The 23,365-nt window shown below is 40.0% G+C and overlaps 1 protein-coding gene across 10 annotated transcripts in view; it reads right to left on the bottom strand.

The window, feature by feature from the left end:
* Positions 1 to 23,365, bottom strand: part of PHLDB2 (pleckstrin homology like domain family B member 2) — a 129,032-nt gene that overhangs the window by 9,484 nt on the left and 96,183 nt on the right. For 3 of the 10 annotated variants that reach the window (XM_027104377.1, XM_027104420.1, XM_027104388.1), the window contains 6 exons: positions 22,963 to 23,052; positions 19,289 to 19,432; positions 16,233 to 16,373; positions 14,947 to 15,046; positions 11,089 to 11,109; positions 7,294 to 7,501 (listed from right to left, as the gene is read on the bottom strand). In XM_027104377.1, the coding sequence (XP_026960178.1) occupies positions 7,294 to 7,501; positions 11,089 to 11,109; positions 14,947 to 15,046; positions 16,233 to 16,373; positions 19,289 to 19,432; positions 22,963 to 23,052 (704 nt within the window). The remainder of the gene's footprint in view (positions 1 to 7,293; positions 7,502 to 11,088; positions 11,110 to 14,946; positions 15,047 to 16,232; positions 16,374 to 19,288; positions 19,433 to 22,962; positions 23,053 to 23,365) is intronic. The other 7 variants (XM_027104395.1, XM_027104438.1, XM_027104403.1 and 4 more) reach the window with 5 other exon arrangements.

Below are 23,365 nucleotides of genomic sequence, written 5' to 3'. Positions count from 1 at the left end.
GGTGCAATAGAAGGGTAGTGGCCAGTTTTGCCAATAAAGCCCATCCACCGTACGAACGAGGAAACTGCATGAAGGGATTCAAGAGCTTCAAAAGTAATGCATCTTGAGAAAGACATCACATAAACACGTGAGGGAAAAAACCAAAGGGAGTAAAAGCTGCAAGACCAGATAGGATAACTAACAGAGAAGGAGAAGAACTTAGAAATGTTTAACATTAAACAAAATATATTATTTTTCCCTTGTTTACATTTTATTTGACTATTCTGGAAAAAAAGGACCATGGCCTAAGTCAAAACTTATTATTTGGATGTTCCAGCCATGGAGAACCAATGCTATTTCTCATGCATATTTATTTGCCTAGTCACTTAAATGTATCTTCTTTTCTAGACTCTCTTGGCTATAGAGAGGCTTCTGTGCCTGTATCCTCCATAGCATAAAGCCTGGCACACAGTAGGGGTTCATGTTTGCTACACACATTCATATAAAAATTAATTCATATAAAAATGAATAAGATGATCATTAGTATAGTCTCCCTAAATCATATTGTTGATCAACTCAAACCTAGGATGTTTGAGGGCTAAGAGTTCTTTTGAAGAGAAACATGACCACAGTAATGTAGGACATATGGTTTACCTTAAAATCAGTACTGTGCACACATGTTTATAGCAGCTTTATTCATAAATGCCAAAACTTGGAAGCAACTAAGATATCCTTTAGTAGGTAAATGAATAAATAAACCGTACTACATCCAGGCTATGGAATATTATTCAGTACTAAAAAGAAACGAGCTATCAAGCCATGGAAAGACATGGAGAAACTATACATGCATATTACAAAGTGAAAGAAGCCCATCTGAAAAGCTAAATACTTTATTACTCCAACTATATGACATTCTGGAGAAGACAAAACTATGGAGGCAGTAAAAAAATATATATTTTATATACTTTAAGAGCTACTTTGGTTATTTTGTTAAAAAATAATTAATTTTTATCCATGGACACCTACTTGTTCTCTATAGCTACACTTTTGCTATTGATTTAATATTTCCTTGACATGTAAACCACTTTTATTCAGCAAAATTATTGCTGCTCTATGATACTGTGTTGCCACTACCTGATACTTTTGGGGGGATCAGAACTGCACCTGCAGTGAAAAGCAAAAGCAATTGCTATAGAAATTTAGGGTGAAGACTTGTCAATACAATGGCATGGAACAAATGAAATGCCATTTGGTTAGCACCTGTCATGCCAAGGGAGAGCCTGAAGTCACTGAAGATACACTTTGTAATGCATTACCTGTAGCACAAGACACTCATCATTGTTTTCTCCAGCCCACCTAAATTACAAGAGGAGCAATGCTTTCTCCCATTGCTCCAAATTCTGACCTTCAGAAGGCAGGCACATTTCTGATCTCATATGTAATTACTGTATGATACTGAATAATACTGAATCACTTGGTCATTAATGGTATAAAGATGACTAGTTTTGGGCTTCCCTGGTGGCACAGTGGTTGGGAGTCCGCCTGCCGATGCAGGGGACACGGGTTCATGCCCCGGTCCGGGAAGATCCCGCAGCCGGCGGAGTGGCTGGGCCCGTGAGCCATGGCCGCTGAGCCTGCGCAGCCGGAGCCTGTGCTCTGCAGCGGGAGAGGCCACAACAGAGAGAGGCCCGCGTACCGCAAAAAAAAAAAAAAAAAAAAAAGATGACTAGTTTTGCTTCCTTTCTCTACTTAGCCATATTCTATTTTATTAACTGAAGATTACTTTTTTTATGTGACCAACTTTGGTAAAAACCCATATTCATAAAGAAAAATGAAACTTCAGTCAAGGGTACAGGAATCTAAATAGCAGATTTAGTTTTCAGTGCTGAATAATACCTTTCAGCAAAATTTGAATTTGCTTTTTAGAATATTCACTTTAGGGGCAAAGGCAAAAACAGAAAAAGGAAGAAAAAAAAGCAAACAAGAACATTGTCATACAACAAACAAATAAATAAGCAAAACGCAAAACAAAATTCTCCATAAAAACATAAAACTTTTCCAAGGCTGCCTTCAGCATACCAATGTTGCCACTAAATGAAAAGCCAGTGTCCCAGAATACTTATTTTCAATTCATTATCTCAAGCATTTTTTCAGATTAAGCAAATTATTACTCCTTATAAAATGTCTAATCTTTCTCTATTCAAAAAGATTAGACTATCTGGTCTCTTTGACAGCTGTCTGCCCTCCTCTGAAATCCTCTGGTTTTCAGTATCTCTTCTGTAAGAATTCCCTAGAATAAAATGCAAACACTGGGTGTTGACTATCTAGGGTAGAAAGCAGAATACAAACCTTTGCCTGAAACGAAGGGATTACAAGTATCTGAAATTCTGGTTGATGTATCTGTTAAAACCAAGCTCAGCCTTGGATGCCCTCAACCCCATACCCAGTCTTGTCCCCGCTCCACACACACACTGCTGGTGGGTAATAACTATAATGAGAGATCAACTTCCTTAACATTTTCTCAAAGCATGAACACAAGGTCAGGGCTTATTAGCAATAGTAATAACATATAATTTTAGGTGGTATTCAGAACACTACACTCTATGAGCTCATTCAATAATTTTAGCAGAAAACAGACTTTATGCAGAATTGACCTTCAGCTGCTGTTTTCTAAGACCCAAGACCTGTTTTCTTAGCTTTATGTTTGTGTACAGTGTAAGTAATGATGTTGAAAAAGCAAAAACACTGTCTGACTCAAAGAACTTTCTGCTGGACACGAAAATGATGTCTCAACAAAAAGTGTAAGGCAAAGGTACCCACAACTCTGAGTAATTCGATAATTCTACCAATGGTTTTTTGTGACATAATAAACCACAAGACTAAGTTTATGTTGCTAGAACTTCAGCGTGGAATTACCTCTTTAACATGTGTATAATTTCAGGATATTTTAATACATAATTTTTTAAAAATCTAAAAAAAGAGAAAAATTTTTAGTTCTTTCTTTTTCTACCTGTCTGCAAAAAGTTCCCATTTAGGATGTGCTGTCATACTATACATGCCAAACATTAGTTCCCTATTACCATTTTCCTGATGTTTATCACATCATTTTCCTTCATAAAAATAGGTACAAGCTTATCTTAGGGCAGCATGAATTTTTTTTAGGTAGATGGCGGCACAGAAGAGAAATGCTTGTTTGTTTGTTTGTTTTTTCTCTCTGTCCCTTTTATTTATACTAGACCTTTTGTAGGCATCTTCTACTTTGGCTTCAATTTTCTGACATTCAGAGAATCTGACAGCATATTTAAATAAACACTATTAGTAATTTCTGACCATGGTGATTGGTTAGTTATCTATGACTGCTAGCAACACTGGGTCAGTTCTCTGCGAAGTAACTATGGAAAATGATCATGGCCACATGTAGCTACCTTCCAGGAATGATCACTCTGCAATAATGCTATCCTCTTAATGTGGCACATTTAGTGGAGTCAATTCTCATTTTCTACCTTTGGAAACCATTTAAAGAAAAAGTAAGTAGGTGAACAAATAAAATTAAATTAAGATTTTGGTGGCCACTGTGCTTAAGTCTCTAGACCTAAACTTCTAATGTTTGGTAAATCTAACTGAAGTGTCTCCCTTTAAGGTAATTTCCTGTACTCGCTGCTGCACTGCTGCTGTTACCACCTTTAAATATGAGAGATGGGGTTTGAGGAGTGATCATTTGAAGGGATGCATATTTACTTTCAGTTTTTGGTGGGGATGAAGAGGCAGGGGGCAGAAAATGGAGCAGAAAAAGCCACCAAGATAGGCAAACTATAATATAGAGTGTATTTATTTATTAAAGATGGCTCAAAAATAGACCAAAAGTATGGTCAAGCTATCAGGAGTTCACCACAGGAATACTGCTTTAAAATGTTCACAATTATTTGGGAAAGTAGTCTGATGTTTTCAAAATAACACCTTGCAAAAGTGCAGAGTGCCTAAGAAACCCCTCTGAGATCCCTATACTTGGAAATGAAACGGCTGCACCGTCAACTTTTATTCCTCCCATCATCATTATACAATAGTTGCTGTGTTGCTGACTTTTGTTTGTGTCCTGTTATTCAAAAGTAACACATTTAATTGGTCGGTTTACTGGCATTTACGAATGAGTACTCAAAGTTCTAGGCCTTCTGTCCTGAGAACATCAGCTCCAAGCAACCCTGCATGACTCTTTGACATCCTCCTGGGAGCAGCGGGTATTACGAGAGCTCCTTCAGAGCAAGAGATGGATGGTTTGATGCCCAATTGTTCCACACACTCAAGTGTCTTTCATTTTTTAAAAAGGGAGATACCGGGCTTCCCTGGTGGCGCAGTGGTTGAGGGTCCGCCTGCCGATGCAAGGGACGCGGGTTCGTGCCCCGGTCCGGGAGGATCTCACATGCCGCGGAGCGGCTGGGCCCGTGAGCCATGGCCGCTGAGCCTGCGCGTCTGGAGCCTGTGCTCCGCAACGGGGAGGCCACAACGGTGAGAGGCCCGCGTGCCGCCAAAAAAAAAAAAAAAAAAAAAGTGAGATACCGTATCTTCTAATATTGAATGAAGTGAAATACTAACCCTTCTGACATTAAAAAATAATGGCAGCAAAAAATTAGCTTTATTATTTATTATTATATAACTCCCTACTTAAATTTAAATTATGTTTTCCCTTGTAACAAGGAGAAATACCTATAATTCTCAAGGTTGCTTTAGTGTTTTTCCCAAGGGACTCCTTTCCTTCTCTGACAGGATACATCCAGTAATATCAATATTTCAAACATTATGATGCCAGAATTAAAATACACTATATTTTATTTACCACAAACTGTAGCCTCTATCCTTTTCTTCTTTTCTTCCACTCCCCAGATTTCCTGGCTATAATATCTGGTTAGATTGAGGTCTCTCATATTCTTTTCATTTATGAGACACTAACCCAAAGCTAAGTATACCTTGCTGATATTACTTTCCCTCTGTCTCTGTCATTCCTTTTTTGGGGGGCGGGGGTGAGGAGCAAATGATTCAAACCTTTGTGAAGAAAGAAATTCTATATACACGATGGTAATTTTCCACCCAAATATTTAAAAATCCATCATCCTCTTGCATTCAAGAAACAATCCTCCACTTAGCAGATGAGCAAATCAGGACCGAGAGAGTTCTGTGATCTGCTCGCAGTAGCACAGCAGTCGTCAGGTCGAGCCCCCAAAGCTCCTGTCCCAGCCTGTGACTTCATTGCAATAGAGGAAAGTTTTTTTGAAGGCCATTATTCAACTAGACATTTTCACTGGAGACACACAATTGCTCAATGAACATTGATTAAATATTGGATGCTTGGGGGGTTGAACTCATAATGGTTCTCAGCCAATTGAAATAGATCAAACAAAGAAAAAAATCAAATATCCCGAGGTATTTATTCAGCCGACACTTACTGAACGCCTACTATATGCCCAGATCTCTGCTGAATGTGGAAACCAAAAGATAATTAGACATCCTCCTTGACACTGAGCAAGGTACCAATGAATTATTGAAGAAAAAAACTGTATGCTGCAATGTGATCAGTGACATAATAGGAAAAAGTATCAAGTTCCATGGAAACATGAAAGAAAAATGCCCTGAAAGGAGAAATTCTCATGAGTTTCCAACTTAAGTTTCAGCTTAAGGGATGACAAGACTTTCTCCAGGCTAAAATGGGAGGGGTTGGGGGAAGGTAAAGACATTTTGCAATGTCAGACACTCTCAATGCTCAGTAAGTACAGGTTGAGGGAATAAACAAATGAGAGGATGAATTGACTCTAGATAGTGGTGTGCTGGTAAACTAGCTCTCTGGAGAAAAACAAAACCCCTGATATGCAGCAAATGTCTATTTATGTGGAGTAAATACTCCCACCGTGGCCAATTTCAAGCTACCAACATGACATCACTGATCACAGAGTTAGGAGGAGATGTGCACCTCTGGCTCTTGCCAGCCAGTTTGAGCCCACTCCGGCTCACTGTTAACTGTAGGATATTCTATAAGGATTTGTGGAATGAATAAGCATATAAATAAAAGAAAGAACAGATTACATGATCCCAAGGCTAGAACCAATATGGTCAAAGGCACAGAGATCTGAGAATTCTTCGCCCTCTCAATGAATAAGAAACTCTGGGAGGTGTATCAGGAGGAGAGAATGAATGGGGAGTTGGGCTGGATCTAGAATGCCAGGCTCTGGGGTCTGACTTTATTCAAAAGGTAGTAGGGCAGGGCTTCCCTGGTGGCGCAGTGGTTGAGAGTCCGCCAGCCGATGCAGGGGACACAGGTTCATGCCCCGGTCCGGGAAGGTCCCACATGCTGCGGAGCGGCTGGGCCTGTGAGCCATAGCCGCTGAGCCTGCGCGTCCAGAGCCTGTGCTCCGCAACGGGAGAGGCCACAACAGTGAGAGGCCCACGTATCGCAAATTAAAAAAAAAAAAGGTAGTAGGGCATCATCACAAGCTTTTTTTTTTTCAATTAGTTAATTAATATTTGGCTGCGCTGGGCCTTCGTTGCTATGCGCGGGCTTTCTCTAGTTGTGGCGAGCGGGGGCTACTCTTCGTTGTGATGCACAGGTTTCTCACTGCGGTGGCTTCTCTTGTTGCAGAACATGGGCTCTAGGCGCTTCAGTGATTGTGGCGCACGGGCTTAGCTGCTCCGCAGCATGTGGCATCTTCCCGGACCAGGGCTCGAACCCGTGTCCCCTGCATTGGCAGGCGGATTCGTAACCAGTGTGCCACCAGGGAAGTCCCCATCACAAGCTTTTGAAGGAGCGCTCTGACTAGATCCATATTTTAGATGCACCTTTGGCCATAATCCCCTAAGACCACCTTTGCTTGCCTCAAAGTATGAACACGAATGTGAATGGTTAAATCCTTACAAAATTTTAATATGCAGAACAGCTAATGCCTTCCTTTCAACAAAGCATAAGGGTAAGATATCCTTCAAATTCTTACTCTGTTGCTGGAAATTACTTCTTTACTGAATCAAAAGTAGTCCTAATGAAGGTGGAGTCAACCAACAGAGGCAAATCCATTTTGAAGCGCAGTGTACGCGTAAAGAATAGAGTAAAGGAGAAAATGGATTAGATGGTGTGTGACTGGCTCAGTCACACAGGATACAAAGAAACTACTTTCAAAGACCACCATGACACCCAGCCCTCTTCTCTACTGTAGAGTCTTTATGTTTCAGATATTTGGGCTTGTACATATACATGGCCCCAAATTGATGGCTTTACTTTTTGAAACCGACAGGTGCTTTTCCAAACCAGAAACCTTCCCCAGGAATACATCTTACCTAGAGATATTGTCAGGTGAGCAGGCAGAGATGCTTGTCTCCATGCTGTCAGAGCTGTCTAGGCTCAGAGTATCAAAGGCCTGGTCCTTGTAGCTGTGATCTGGGTAGTGGAAACTGTTCAAGTAGACATTTGATTCAGATGCTGTGCGGCTGTAAAATTCAGAAGACTTCTGCCTTTGACCTTCGCTCATCTGTTGGTGATTATATCCTAAGGAGAGAGCCATAAATATGTTAGTATGCCTCATTTTTTTCAGTCTTAGATCTTCTAAGGCTTAAACCAGGAACCCAAAACATCTGCCTATGAAACTGGGGCCTTGGTCTAATTTGTTTTGAAGCCAAGAAGATCAAAGAAATGGCATAATGCTCAGTGCAAGGAAGAGTTTCAAAGAAGTGGTCTTGGGAATGATCTTTTCTGTCAGCAGATCACTTGACACTTTCCTATGGCATTTCTACATCTCAGCACAACCGAGAATCATACATCAGCACACACACACAAACACACACACAAAACCAAAACAGAAACACATTGAAGGGCCGTGAATCCTCTGATAACAGCTGGGTTTAAGTGAAGCAAGATGACTCTAGTGACAAGCAACCCCAGGGTTTACGGGCAGTCCCTTCTTCAGTGGTATTGCCATTGAAAGGGTACTGGATCTGGTCCTAAAATAGGTGGATCATCTAGGTGTAGGATTTGAGAAACCTGTGTCTCACTCATATCACGCACACTTTTAATCTGGTTAATGTTCAAACGGACATTTTTCTCATTCTTTTTTTTCAAATTCCCTTGTCTGCCAATTACTTATTTAAAACACTCAGAATCAACAATCCTTCCAATGGCTGTACTCCTCCTAATTAGGGTATATATAGCTCTCTTCTTTTTCTGCCTTAACAGCCAGCCTTCAGCTAGTTGGCGATATCAACCGTATGAAAACATAGGGATCCCATCAACAGGAGCAAAAGTTGCCACTAATAAGAGGGGTTTTCCTTACCCTGGTACCTGGTCAGCTGGCACATTAGGCCACTGGCTTGACTTTGTGTTATCCTATGGCTTTCTTCTGGTAGTTGATTTTGGGCATCACAAATCGAATTATTCTTCCTTTCAATTCTCTATTTAGCATGTATTCGGGAATCAGGGGTCATAGTGATAAACAAATCCCTTAATTCATTAAAAAGATGTTTCTTTAACCAGTACCATAGTTTGCAATCACTTTCTCCCTGATCAAATTTACTTACCAGACCTATGAAGAGTTTACAGTTGGACCATCTGGATTTTCCCTGTTTTCTTGTACTTTACCTACCTCTCTATGAGGCTTTTCATTAGTAATGAAATGGCAAAAAGCAGGCCAGAGGGCAAAAGAAGGCAAGTAATTCCAAACAGCTTCCTCAGCTGTTCATTAAATATTTCCATTTAAAAACGGAAGCCACATCCACGATGCTTTAACAAAGCATTATAGACCAAAACTAAATCTGTAAAATGATTAGCGTTCCATGAGGAGTTCGCATGCCATTAGTATTTAGAGCAGTTTTAGATGTCTAAGTGAAAATATGTTAGTTCAGGTTAAGGCATTTCTGGGCAAATAAGTTTCCTTGATATAAGATGTAATTGTAAGTTATAAATATACACGTATGTAAAAACTACACATCACTTTGCTAAGGAAAGATGCAAAACATAATAGCACACCATGAGACTTTAGAGAGAATATTATTAATTGTAATGATTAATGCATAAAAGCATTACACAAAGCCAGTGCGCTCATAAGCATGGAGCTTGTGCCTTTTTTTTTTGTCTTAAGAATGGCAAAATAATTCATTACTCAAATATTTACCTTTGATACTTGAACTTTTGGAATTACTAACTGCTCCTGTTAAATCGTTTCCAATTATTCATTATGAAAAAAAAGGGGGACGATAAAAAACAAAAAAACTCCAGAAATTATTTGAAAAGCTCACACACATATCTTTCCTTATACTTTCAAAAAAGGTTCGTTGGCAAGGAAACCTTCACACTGGCACCAACGACATGGAAGACATTTCCTTGTTTTAGTATGAAAAAAACATCCCTAAAAGACAGCCCTGTCATTTCAAACATATAAGACTTATCTCCTTGGTGATGACAGGTGCCACAACCTCCCTTCCCTTCAGCTTTTCGCTATGAGGAAAAGCCAGTTCCTACAATGCAATTAACACTTTTTTGGAAAAGCAGAAAAGAGGGGGAACGTATTTCTTCTTAAAGCAACTGTATGCCCTGCTTCTCAGATGTTCCAGGATTTTTTTTTTTTTCCCCAAAAGTACCACAGAATAAGAAAATGAACTTACCACCTTCAGGTGAGGCAGACAGTAAACTAAACTGGCTCCATGTTTTCAGATGCGGCCATGAGGGAGAGCCGTGTTACAATGTGTGCTGCGCTAAGGACTGTGAATGTAAATTCCCTAGATCGCCTCACTACGTGTTTTATTTTTATTTTATTTCTTTGCTCTACGTCTGAGAAAACCTTGCATCACTCTGGTGGTAGGATAAGCACCTTGCATTTTCGTGGCAACTTAAACGAAAAAGGCTGCTTCTAACAAGTAGCTTCCAAGGCAAGAGTTTAGTCTCCTGTGGATCCAGTGTGAGTGGGAATGTCCATCTTATGCAGTCCCTTCTATCCCCGCAACCGGCAATATTTTACTGATCTCAGTGAACTCAGCTGTCACCTGGCTTAGCCTCCTCCCTCCTGAACAATTCCAAAAAAACAAGTTACCCCTGCAATTACAATCGAGGGCATGGACCTCTCCCTCGTGACCCCAGAATTGCACCAGCGTGATTCCTAAGAGCTGGCTTTAGGATCCAGGCTCTGGCCTGGCCATTTAAAGGTACAGATACTTTCAACAGAAGGACACCATGGAAGCACAGGAGACGGAAGGAGCGTTCCTGGTAGGAGGCCCAAGAAGAACTGCTGTGCATGAAGCAGCACCAGAACAGGTGTGAGCTGGATTAAGCCACTGCTCAAGTACGAGTTATCAGGGAGGGGGTCATATATGTCCTGTTCACCACAGAATCCCCATTTGTTTAGCATTCAGATGTCACAAAATAAAGAGTCACTGACTGAATGCACTTGTTCAAGAGATTCCAAAAAAAGTTTGTTCAGGTTTTTCCATAAGATGTTACTGAAAAACCCAAATGAACTTTTTGGCCAACCCAATATATTAGTGACTAAATAAGGAAGTGGAATGCATCTACTGTTTCGGGTGGGGCAAAGTAAGTGGACTGGAAAAAATGAGACTTCCCCAAAGCCCTGAGACTGCTTGGTTTTTTGTTTTTAAATTATGTAGCAAGAATAATATTCAGCAGTGGGACAGCATCTGAAAAGTAAAAAGGGCCTTGTAAATGCTCTAAATCCTTCCTGTCCAGATAGAAATGGCTGTTTGAATAGGGTATTTTATAAAGTTTATAAAGTAAGACCTGATAATATCTGAGGCTGGTCACTAAGCATAGCACATACCTGGAATCCTAATCAACTCAACTCTCTTCACTGCCCCGGAAGAGCCAATAGGTTGGACGTTCAAGGCCCATTTATTATTATTATTGTTATCGTTATTTTTAATGTCAATCTCTATGAATTCTGGCTAATTGTACCTGAAAAGTGCTTTGTGAGTTAACCATTGTGGGATATATAATCTTGCCAATATTTTCCAAATGTGTGTTATATACCTTAACATGGTTATCTGGGCCTTAATACAGAAAATGAGATGACTTAAAATTATAACCTCGGTTTAAGAGGATAAAATTAATCAGTATTTCTGACAATTTCTCACCTGCTGAGACATTCACTCTTCCTAACCATAGTCCACAGCCAGAAGACGAAGGTGCAGGACAAGTCAGGAATGAGGAGGAGAATGATAGAGAAAGGGAAAAAGATACAAGATCAAAAAGGATGACAAAGGGCCAGGGAAAATAAACGTCTTCCAACATGCAGTCATTGACCGTGTTAGTAACAATACCAGCTTGAGGAGGTAAGATATTCACATTTTTAGATTAAATTTGAGTTTATAGAGACGAACTCAAGAAGTTAACAAAACAAAAACAAGCTTCTGATACATGCACACAGTCAAAAATGATTTGTTACAGGAGAAAAGAAGTTTTCACACATGTTCAACTAGAAAATAGGGAGAATAAAAACAAGATTATATCTACAAAACAATCCTTTTTTCCAAGAAGACATTAACAAATAGTTTTTAAGACTTAAGGTTTGTAAAATGCCATTCAATGATTTGAAGCACAGTCCATCAAACTTTATAGCAAGTCAGTCTTTTAATGCCCTACATTTCTGTCTCCCAGCCACATAAGAATCATTTATTCTAGCCAGCAATTTAGGCTGTTCTTCACTCTTTACTAAGTCTCGAGGCTTAAATGGAATGAATAGGTAGGAGCCTCCTAGATCCTTCCATCGTCTCACATAGCCTGCCGCCTGCCTTATTTATACCTGGCCTTTATAAAGGGGAAACGTCATATTTTACACTTAGCCTACACACATCACAAGGCCCACTCTTTTCTTTATCTAGATCCTGAGTCTTACGAAACGGTGCTTCCAAAGCACTCGTGTTTCCTGCATGGTCTGACCTTGCAATAAGAAAATCAAAACAAAGAGGGTCATGCAGCTGCCGGTCAATGAACAGCAGCTGCACACAGCATTGTGCTTCTAGCAAATGTGCAACAATTTGCCTCTAATGTGTAAAAAGGAAGAATCATTAGACTAAAAGTCCACCATTGTACAGTTTTAAATCTGATCACTTCTTAAAGATGACAATGACCTTTCATTATTTGCTGGAAACAAAAACACCACACAGGGAGGTTGTCATACCTTTCTTGGGCTTTCCTGCATTGAACAGAAGATAAGAGGACAAAGATTTCATTCATTCTAAAGCTTACAAAGGAATAGTTCACAAGTTGTACAAAAGCCAATAACCATTACAACTTTAGGATCTGAGTCCCTGGACTCTTTGCTTTAAGCTCTGCTCTCAGAGATCTTTGTTTGCACGATTCACACTGTCAGGGCTACTAAAAAAGTGCTTATTGAAGGAAGGCTTATACTTACACCATCGTCCTTGATGTATCCATTACGAATAAGCAGCAAAAAAATAGTTCATTTAAGTTAATTTGTGTAAGTCACAAAAATGATAAGACCTATTTAATTTGAGTTAATGAAAAATGTGCGATTTCTGATTTTTTCAAAACCATGGACTTTTACTTGGTGTTTGCTATTTTAATGGAGCCAACAAGTAGTAGTGAAACACAATTCCAAATGAAATTATGAGTCATCCTCCCTGGTCCTTGTGGGCCACCTGTATGGGCTTAGTAGAAAATCCTGCCAATTTTATGGTCCAATTTTAGTAGAAAATCCTGCCAATTTTAAAAACTGCAGTCCCTGACCCTTCCTCCTCTGGGCAGGGAAGCCAAGGGTGGCAGGCTGGCCTCACAAGATACATCACATCCTCTTGGGTCAGCACACATATGAGGCTTCTCTATTTCCTCGGAAGCTGTCTCATCATCACCACATGAAACTCTTTAAGAGGAACACCACTCAGAGCTGCAGCAGGGAAGGACAGGCTGCAGACTTCTGGGATGTACAAAAGACCCAACAGTGAAGAACAGGGGCACAAAAGACAGGTCAAAGACAATAGATTCTGTAGACGGTACCTAATGTGACCTAAGGGAACTGGCTCAGTTCTTCTTCATGGACCTAACATGGGGATTCCCATTATTTGGGGGGAACACAGATGAGAAAAATAGAGATCAAACATCCCTGCAGTTTCACCATATTCTCACAAGAATCCTCTTACACAGTATTGTTTACAGGTTTGTTTGGTATAAAGGACTAGTTTTTCTTACTCTCTATCTTAAGGCAAAAACTTTCAACATAAAGTGTGGGTGCCGTGGCCAGTCCAAACTCTGATGCCTTCAGCCAGTGGGAAAAATCCATTTAAAAAGAAGTCTATAAATATCACAGAGAAATGCATCAACAGAAAACAGAATTGACCCACAAGCGAACAGTGATTAATGAGAGCCAAAATATACTCATTTATGTTTATTATTTATATACCATAAGAGATATTTTTAGTTTATTAAGAAATTATGATAAAATAGAAGTTCAATCAAATGTATTTTATTCAAAGGTTAACACTGTAAACCTCTCATATATTATAAACCACTTTTAGGAACACCATAGCTTCTATTAACTCTTAAATCACTCTGGTAATGATAGGAAATCCTCATTCAAGTGATATAGATATAGCTCACTTATCCACACACATATACACATTATGTATACATGCATAGATATACACCAATATATAAACATATTTCTAATGGTACTAGTGATTATTCCCTGGTGACATTAGCAAAGAGGCCGAGCAGTCAGAATTGCCTCTAAGCTGGCTGAGAGGGAAGGGTTTCAATCCCACTAATGAACACATTGAGAGGCCAGACGCTCATCACTCTGTCAGCATCCCCATTCACATCCCGGGCATACATCCATTACTGCATTTACCACATTTTATTGAAAGCATCTGTTTGTTTTTCTCTTCCTCATGAGACTCTAGGCATTTCAAGGGCAAAGATCATGTAATTTATTTGTATTTTTGCTGTCTACCACCATGCCTGCTCAAAAGTGAGGGCCAATATAAGCTGACCTAAACTACCGTGTTAACACAATAAATCTAATCTGCACAAGAAGCTCACCTCTGGAACTGCCTTACAGTATTTTCTTCTAGCCCCACAAAGACTACTTGAGAACCCCATTAGAGATGCAACATATTACAAAGAAACAGAACATGCTGAGAGTCCAAGTCTACCTGAAACCTAACAACCACATAGAATAAAAGCTCAACCCGGGCTTCCCTGGTGGCGCAGTGGTTGAGAGTCCGCCTGCTGATGCAGGGGACGCAGGTTCGTGCCCCGGTCTGGAAAGATCCCACATACCGCGGAGCGGCTGGGCCCGTGAGCCATGGCCGCTGAGCCTGCGCGTCCGGAGCCTGTGCTCCGCAACGGGAGAGGCCACAGCAGTGAGAGGCCTGCCTAGCGCCAAAAAAAAAAAAAAAGCTCAACCCACTTTAAAAGGCCTAAGGGAAGTCTGTCCTGGGCCACTAGTGCTCTGTGTCAGCTCAATGAGTCTTTAGCACGTGTTCAACAGGGCGGCTCAGCCACAAACCAGGCGAGTGATCTGACTTGGTTAAGCGCCTCGGTAATCTCTCAGGATCTCAGGGGTCTCTTTTTTCCTTCTCCCAGTCAAATGGGAAGGTTAGTATTCTCTGTGGGCCTTTCTGATTGGAGAAGTCTACTGAATTTATAAAATACAATGGTTAGGTACCAGCCAAATGTGCATATAGGAAAACTTATCTCAGTTCAACAATAAGGAAGTATACATATATATATCCCTCCCCTAAGTGGACCCATGAAGAGTAAAGTTGACTGAATCACTTTGCTGTACAGCAGAAATTGACACAACATTGTAAATCAACTATACTTCAATAAAATTTAAAGAAAATGAAAAGAGTAAAGTTGAGGACTTAGGTTGATCCCCTCCCTAACGATCCCCAACTCTGTTTGGTCTCCCCCTCCCTGAGGAATTCTAATGCTTGACAAAGGACATGACACTGGGCTTAAAAGGTACCTACCTCTGAGCATCCTCCGAGATTCTGAGTCTTTGGTCATGGTTGCCAGCGAGTGGGGGAGCACACTGCCACAGCTGTTGCTCTGTCCCAGGGGCAGGTGGCCCTGTGAGAAACAGGAGGAAAAACTCAGGCAAACTGCAGGCCCAATGGTCCTTCTGGACATGGTCACATCGCTGATTCCTAGCTCCTATCTAAGCGCAGAAGGCAGCGAAGTTAGGTCTTTGCACCCCGTGTGTTGATGCTAAATGGTAAAGCCCAGTCGCTGTCCCTCCCCAGGAGCTCCACAGCAGTCTCAACATCACAGCCATTCCTCCAGTGGCAGCAGTTCCAAAAGTGAAGACAGATAGGGAAGACACTGTCCAAAACCACCTTGGAGAACAACTCAAAGTCCTTCATGCTAGAGGAGCAGATGCAGGGACAAGAACGCATGCACATCATGCACAAGGACAGAGGAGATCCACACACGTTACAAGGGCACCAGTTTCCATCTGCTCCAAGTGATCGAGTGGGCTGAAAACTGGAGACACGTAATATTAACTATCCCGGTGGTTTTAGCACTTTTAAAATAGCACATTCCTTGGAACTCCAGTTTATAAAATAGATGAAAACAAAGTGATTAAGGACAAGGGAAGGACTCCAAAGTCTGTCCCACTCAAAACCTCCTTCTCACTTGCCCTTCCCCTCTTCCTGCCATGACCCCTTGGTAAGGCAGCAGAACAGGCGTGAGGGCAGCTCAGGCATCAGACCACGTGGATCCACTTTCTAGCTTCAGGGCCGACCAGCTTCAGGTGACCAGGTGGAACAGTCACCTAGCTTCTTTCCACCTCAGTTTTATCCATGTATACAACGGGGATACTAATTAGTACCTCTACTACCTAGTGTTATTGGGTTTTACAAAGAAACAATCCACGTCAAAGGCTTAGCCCAGTGTCAGCTCCAAGAAACGGTTCGATAAATATCTTTTGCCATTATTCCTGGAATCCAGAGCTTATGTCCTCCAATTTCCATATCTGGGATACAGCTACGGGAGTGTGTCACATAAGTGAAGGCTACTCACCACTTGTGTGGTGGTAGAAAATACCCTGGACCAGGTGCTTCGGTCCCAGAGCGTATAATTCCAAACATCCTCTGAACAGGATAGAAAATGCAATTTAGTTATGACGTCTGCCCAACAAGCAAACTTAATGGTATATTATTTAGCATTTTCTTTAGGGGCCTTTGCCTGTCAGTCAACATAAGGACAAAAAGACTCACTGAAGGTGAAGCCCGTGGTTCTCCCCGTGTCCTACCTTTGGGGCGGTGCTTCTCCCCATAGTAGCACTGCTGAAATGAGGGGATATGGAAGGTGTGGTTTTCTTTCGAGGCAAAGTGTCACTCAGATAGAGGCCTTCTTGGTGCTGTTTTTTCCTTTCTTCCAGACTTCTAAAATGCTTTAAATGCAAATGTAAAGCAGAATAGCAAAACTTGACTAACTGAAACAGGTCACTGAAGTAATTAAGAGGTATGCATTTACAAAGAAGCTTTGGAATTTTAACACAGAATTTTTAAAAATTACTCAACTTAGACTTGTATTCACTAAGAAAATTGGGCTAGTATTTGGTAAGGTACACTGGAAGGTTATTTCTAGGTTATTACTGAACCTAGAAAAATTCAGAAAAATCCACCTGTCATTTCTGTAGTAGTGCCTGCTGCCCTGGGGCCTCAGGACAACTTACAAGTTATTATGCTGGTTGCCATGTGGATGGCAGAACAGCCAGTGGACAAAGCAAGTAAGCAGTTTCTCCCTTTGTCTGTCTGGACAGTTCTGTGTGATGGCACGGATCCCAGTGTGAGGAGAATAAGAAAAGGGAGAAGGAAGAAATGAAGAGAAAGCATAAACAGGGAAGTGGGTTTAAAGTTAGAATCATATTCCAATCACATAAACACACTCCAAATCCACATGTTTCCATATAAGGCATCCTTCTAGACTGAAAAAAGATCTTGGCCAAGGAGCCTCTACAGCAATCCCTCACATTTAAAAATCCTTCTGTTGACAATTTCATTTTTATTTTCAGATTCCTAAGGCAAAATTTTTGCCAACTCGAAACTTATCCAAATTTTTCTTGGCCTCCCCCAAAATGTCTTCAATAGTAAATTTATTTCCTAGTTAGAGGTTCTTTAGGTTTGATCATTTTTATACTGAACTCAGGCTTTTGAAATATGTAAAAATTAATGCAACGTTGGGTTATCAAACTTACTATCAATCTCCAAACATGCCAATCATGAAGAATATCTGCAATTTAACTTTACAATGATCTGTTTATACTAGATATTTATTAACCTAAAAGTAGTGAGGAGATACAGTCCTTTAACCAAAGGTAATTGATAGTAAAGGTAGCTGTAAGAAAGGTAAGGGCTGGGCATAGGAAACTAGAGCTCACCTACTTTGCGGGCGGCGGGGGGGGTCTATTGACTGACTCCTTAGGATCTTCTAGGGCCAAATTCACATAAGGATTTGATTATAATGGAAAGGAGTCTCAAAATAGATTTTTTGAATACCCCAGCATGAGTATGCATAGAATGTATCAAAAGCAGGGCAACACTTTTGGAATAATAAATTATCTATTTTAAAAAGTGCAATAAAAAACTATTGTTCTATGGACCAAATGCACTGCCTGTGGTGTTACCCTGGACAAGCTACTCACCAATGCTGAGCCTCAGTTCTCTAAATATCAATATGGAGATAGTTCGTATTTCACGGGATTGTTAGAAGGAAGAAATGAGACATTTGTAAAACGTTGAGGAAATTTTGGCTCATAGCAGAGGAATGATGTCTATTATTATGGTTTCAATAATGTGTGAGGAAAATATTTTGTGTTGACACAGCAATTTTTTACACCATGGATTTTATAGAAATAATTATTATGGTTTTGAAAAATACCTGAAGTAAGTTGCAATATTTTGGTTGAATGGGAACTGAAGCATGAGGATGTGAAACTAGCTCAAACATATCAAAAGCCAGGAGAGGACAATCAAGGTCTCAAACTTTCTAACAATCCCCACACTCTTAGGCCATAATAAATGTCCTTAAAAAAAACAGGAGTATGCATCTTATCTTTTTAAAAAATACCTTTGGAAGACCCTAGCACATATTCTGCAACCCACCTGCCACCTCTTTGTTAGGTTTTGAGTTTTTAAAAAGGGACCAGGGGGACTTCCCTGGTGGTCCAGTGGTTAACTTCGCCTTCCAATGCAGGGGGTGCAAGTTCGATCCCTGGTTGGGGAGCTAAGATCCCACATGCCCCACGGACAAAAAACCAAAACATAAAAGAGAAGCAATATTGTAACGAATTCAATAAAGACTTTAAAAATGGTCCACATCAAAATTCTTTAAAAAAGTAAATAAATAAAAAGGGATCAGGAAAAACAAAACAAAAAAATACCTTTGGAAAAGTTGAAGAAAATCTTTCACATCAGTTAAGTTTGTTGTTAAGGTGAAACTCTAAACACCAGCTCCTAATTACCTGCTGGTCCTGTTGCTGCTGCCTTCTGTGTTTCTTAGCTGGTAGAGGAGGTGGTGTGTCATTTAAAGGAAAAGAATCGACAGATGTAGCCACGACTTCAGGCCAAGGGGCCGATGGAGGTTGAGTGATAGGATGAGGAGAAAGGGTGGAAGGAAACATAAATCCAGAACAGACAGGTGCTCTTTGCTTTAGAGGAGAAAGAAAAAATATATATGTGTCCATATGAAATGAAAGAATAAGACAAAGAAATGAAATCGATAATCTGATTGTTTTGTTTTCTTATATGTTAATCATGAAGGCATAAATGATGGGCAGTATCTTTCAATTTAGCCCCTTGTTAAGATCTCACACTGTGAGCAACTTGGATCCGTAAGAGGTATTTTAATTTACTATTATTTACACCTCCACAGATGTTTTAAAGCAGCTTAATATTAAAAAGAAATCCATACTGCAAAACAAAATAGAAGACAAAATCAAACTGGAAAGGTGATTCAAACCAACAATTTTAGAAAGGCTTTTTGGTTTCTAAGAAAAGTAGGTTGGGCTAAAGTGCTAAGAGATATATATGTGTGCGTGTGTATTTATATATATGTATAGTTCATTCTTCTGAACTTACTTCTCCTAGTACTCTATACTCTGTACCATATATTTCATGGTTTCTAGTATTATCATTGGTAGAGCACTACCCCCAAATCGGTCTGTTTTTTTCATCTCACCATCACTCTTGGTCCTCTGGTCAACCAAACAAATATTTGTCTCACACACCCTTATTTTCAGTTAACCATGGGTTAATTCTTGACATGAGGAAAGCAGTGAATGAATGAAATGGCATGCCAACACACCTCTTTATTTTGTGGCTGGCTCGCCAGCACAGCTGTGGTAGGCCCAGTGGCAACAGCGTCAGCGTCAGCAGGGAACTGAGTGGAAGGGGAGAGATTCGTGGAATTGCCACATGGCTCATTAATTTCATTTACAATGATATAGCCCTAAAAGGAGGAATTCAGAAGTTAAACACAAGGAAAGCAAGAGCTGAGGCATGCGAGAGTATTAATGCTCCAGTACAATGGAGTTAGCTTAGAGCATCACAGCCAGATATCTGTGGTATTATCAGATGTTTCATTAAGGCAGTCATCAACTATTAAAACGGATTTATGGTGCTTACTCTTGAAAAATGATATTTCAAACATTAAAAGTAAATTTTCAGATAAAATCAAAATGACTTTATTATAAATAACCCAATACCTTTGATTTACAGATCCATCCATGTCGGCATTCATTCTGTTGACTGAATAGGATGTCACTACACAGCATTTAAAATCATCGCAAGCAAAAATAAATATGAGACATAAAATCGACAGTGCAATCACTCTCTAATTCAAGAGCCTTTTCCATAAATCTTTATTTTTAGATTTTCCCTTCTTCTTCTGTTTCCTGACAAATTAAAGAGTAAATAAATGTAGACTAAAGGCTACTGGTTTTTGCACTAAGACATTTATAAAGCAGTAATTTATTCATAATGGAATCTTGCTTTTAGGTGTCTCAACAAAATGAAAATAAAAAGGACACTGTTCTCTTGTGAGCCTTCCTTAGCAAGAGAAACGTGTATACACATGTGCATACACACACACAAATCCCTAAGATGAAGTTGCAGCTTGAGGATGTTTCAATTTAAGGCAGCTTGCCCAACTCCCAACTCTACCCCTAGGACAGAGAATTTCCAGTTACTTTTAAATTCAATGATTCAGTTCTGGCTTCAGTTTAGAGAAAATACTCATGAATTAAAGTTGATGAGAATCAAAACTCCTGAATTTATATTTGAGGAAAAGGCACTTGTAAATTACCACGGAAAGTAATTGTACAGACCATTCATGATTTTCACCACACCAATAAAACAGTATGAAAAAAAGAATAAAGGGTATAAATTAATATCTCTTTTTTTTTTTTGCGGTACGCAGGCCTCTCACTGTTGTGGCCTCTCCCGTTGCGGAGCACAGGCTCCGGACGCACAGGCTTAGCGGCCATGGCTCACGGGCCCAGCCGCTCCGCAGCATGTGGGATCTTTCCGGACTGGGGCACAAACCCGTGTCCCCTGCATCGGCTGGCGGACTCTCAACCACTGCGCCACCAGGGAAGCCCAATATCTCTCTTTTAAAAATGGTCTGAGTTATTAACTCAGTAAACTGAGTTAAATTTAACACTTGGGTTCTTCTATTTGCCCATCAATCCTTTCAAACAGTGGCTCCAGGAAAGGCAAGATATTGTTATGTTGGTGAAGCAAAAATTCCAGGCTGCGAGCAAGGTTTTCACTGAGAATTTATAATTCTGACCAAGTGGAGAAAGCCAGAGTTGACTGTTTGTAAATTGGAGGTATCAAAATGCTGCTGAATTCAGTCTTGCACTTCAGAAAGGGGCAATAGATACTATGTAAAGTTTTATAAGATTAAATTGAAGAAAGGAAGTTGACAACTAGGTTGTCAAATTTATTTTATCTTTGATAATGAATGACAGTGAAGAGTAACAACTTTGAGTTATTCTTTTGCTAAGTTGATAGTAGAATCTTTCAAAACCAAGGTTGGATTCTTTATATGAGTCATAACCATATATCCTAATTAATTGCTTCAAAAATGTACATCATTTTCCAAAAGTGGGACTTGTTTAAAAGAGTTGGATATAAATTCATCACTCTTTAAAAAAAGAGACAGAATGAGAGTGAGAGAGAGAGAGAAACAAGGAAAGAGGGAGAGAGAGAAAGAAAGGGAGAGGAAGGAAGGAAGGAAGGAAGGAAGGAAGGAAGGAAGGAAGGAGACAATCAAAACATCTTCTGAGCCAAGTCTGCTTGACATGAAGGAGGACACACAGCCACTCAACAAACACAAGAGTTGCAGACACACCAATACAGTCAAAAAGGCAAATTGGATTTTGACAACAGGAGGGCTGCAGAGAATAAGAACAACTCTTGAATAGAAAGGGAAAGATTTTATTCTTTTAAAAGGTGAAGTGACCTTAGAGCTTATCTAATGCATTTGGAAGCCACAAGCCCTTCAAACTCAGTATGTCCAGAGTCAAACCGCATTTCCCTCTCAAATCTATTCTTTCCCGTCTTCCCTATCTCAGTAACAGCTACTCACCATCAACCTCATTATTCAAACTGGAATAACGGCAGCATTCCTGACAATACCCTTAATTTACTTCATCCCCACATCCAATCTATCAACAAGAACTGTCAACTCTGTCTCCAAAGTATTTCTGCATCCAGCTAATTTTCTCCATCTCTCTTCATTTGTTCAAATCCAAGCCACCGGCACCTCCAGCCTATACTATTGCAATCACCACTATACTGGTTTCCCGGCATCTCCTCTTTATAATCCAGTAGAGCAGCCCAGAGTGAGCTTTAACAAATGGACCTCAAATAATGTCACTTCCCTGCTTAAAATCCCTCAGTGGCTTCCCATCCACATAAAATAAACCAAATTTCTTTAACATGACTCACAAGACCCAGCCCCTGCCCACCTCACTGACAACCATATTCCACTACCCTCCATTCACAACCACTCTTTATGCAGTGAATCTGCTGGATCTGTGTTCTAAATAACGGAGAGAAACTAGAAACTGAATGGTCTAAAAAAGTTTTTGGGAAACATTTCACCAAATGCTTCCGAGGGACATATTATTCACTCCTATTATGTGATGAGCATTTACCTCACACACCTACACACACACACACACACACACACACACACACACACACACACTACTTTCGATGAAGGAATTCCTAACTCTGCTGTCTTTTTAAAGGGTTTTTTGTTATTATGAAAAATTTTATGCAGAAGCAAGCTTTTTCTTTAGCTTTTTGAAAAAAAATAAAACTATTTTCTTTCTCAGTCAGTGTTTTACTTTTCCAAATTAGAGTTAAAATATTTAACCATTATAGCAATGTAGCTCTGTAAAAAGATATTTGGGAAAGGGTGGCGGTGGGACCTGGGAAAAGATGGATGTTTGGGATAAAGAGAGTGTACAACTTAATGTAAACAGGATTTTCCGACTTAGGGGCAAAAATAGCATAGACAACATTGGGGGGAAAAAGGAGAGAGAGATGTTTGGGGGCATTTTCACGTTCTAGAAGACAGGAGAAAGAGAAGAAAGTAGGAAAGAGGAGAAACTGAGAAAGGAAAATGGAGGAAGGAAAGAAGAGAATTTAAGACTAGCTTTGGTCTGGATCCTAAATTTTTTGAAACTTCAAGTTAACCCACAATGTCACTGTTAAGCAAAGTATACACACATACACACACACACACACACACACACACACACACAGAGTGAATCTGCATTAGACACAAAGATAATCCCTGAAATTCTCAAAGCACAAATAACAAAAGGCAGGAAAACCATCAAAGCATTGAGTGCTTTCATAAGTCACTTCAGTTAGTGTTTTTCCTAGTCAGCTAATCGCATAAAACTGAGGCACATCTCCTGAGTTCTAAGGTGATGTGAGTAGACAAGAAAAATCACAGCTTACCTCTTTTAGAGTATTGGGGTTGACAGGAAACCCTTTGCCCCCAGAGAGGCTGGAGTATTTCTTTTCCAAATTACAAAGATTTTCCTTTTCCTGAAGGAACACAAAATCTATTAAACTGAGTCAACCTTGTATTTCCCTGATGACTAACGACTGAGTATTCTTTCATGGGACTTACTGACCCTTCACATAACTTCTCTCGTGAAGTGTTTCAATTCCAGTCTTTTGTCTGTTTTTTAAAAATTTATTTATTGGTTAGTTATCTACTATTTTTGAGTTTGTAGGAGTTTTTAATGTATTCTGGATACAAGCCTTCTGTCATTTCCTCTTGAAGAAATCTTTGCTTACTCCAAGGCCATGAAGGTGTACTTGCACACCTGTATTTTCTAGAAACTTTTTCACCTTA

Source organism: Aethalodelphis obliquidens, unplaced genomic scaffold, assembly GCF_003676395.1.
Source record: "Aethalodelphis obliquidens isolate GAN/ISIS:26980383/991018 unplaced genomic scaffold, ASM367639v1 scaffold1, whole genome shotgun sequence".
Taxonomy (NCBI): Eukaryota; Metazoa; Chordata; class Mammalia; order Artiodactyla; family Delphinidae; genus Aethalodelphis; species Aethalodelphis obliquidens.
The sequence above is the reverse complement of the archived record's forward strand: the minus strand, read 5'-3'. Positions and strand labels throughout refer to the sequence as shown.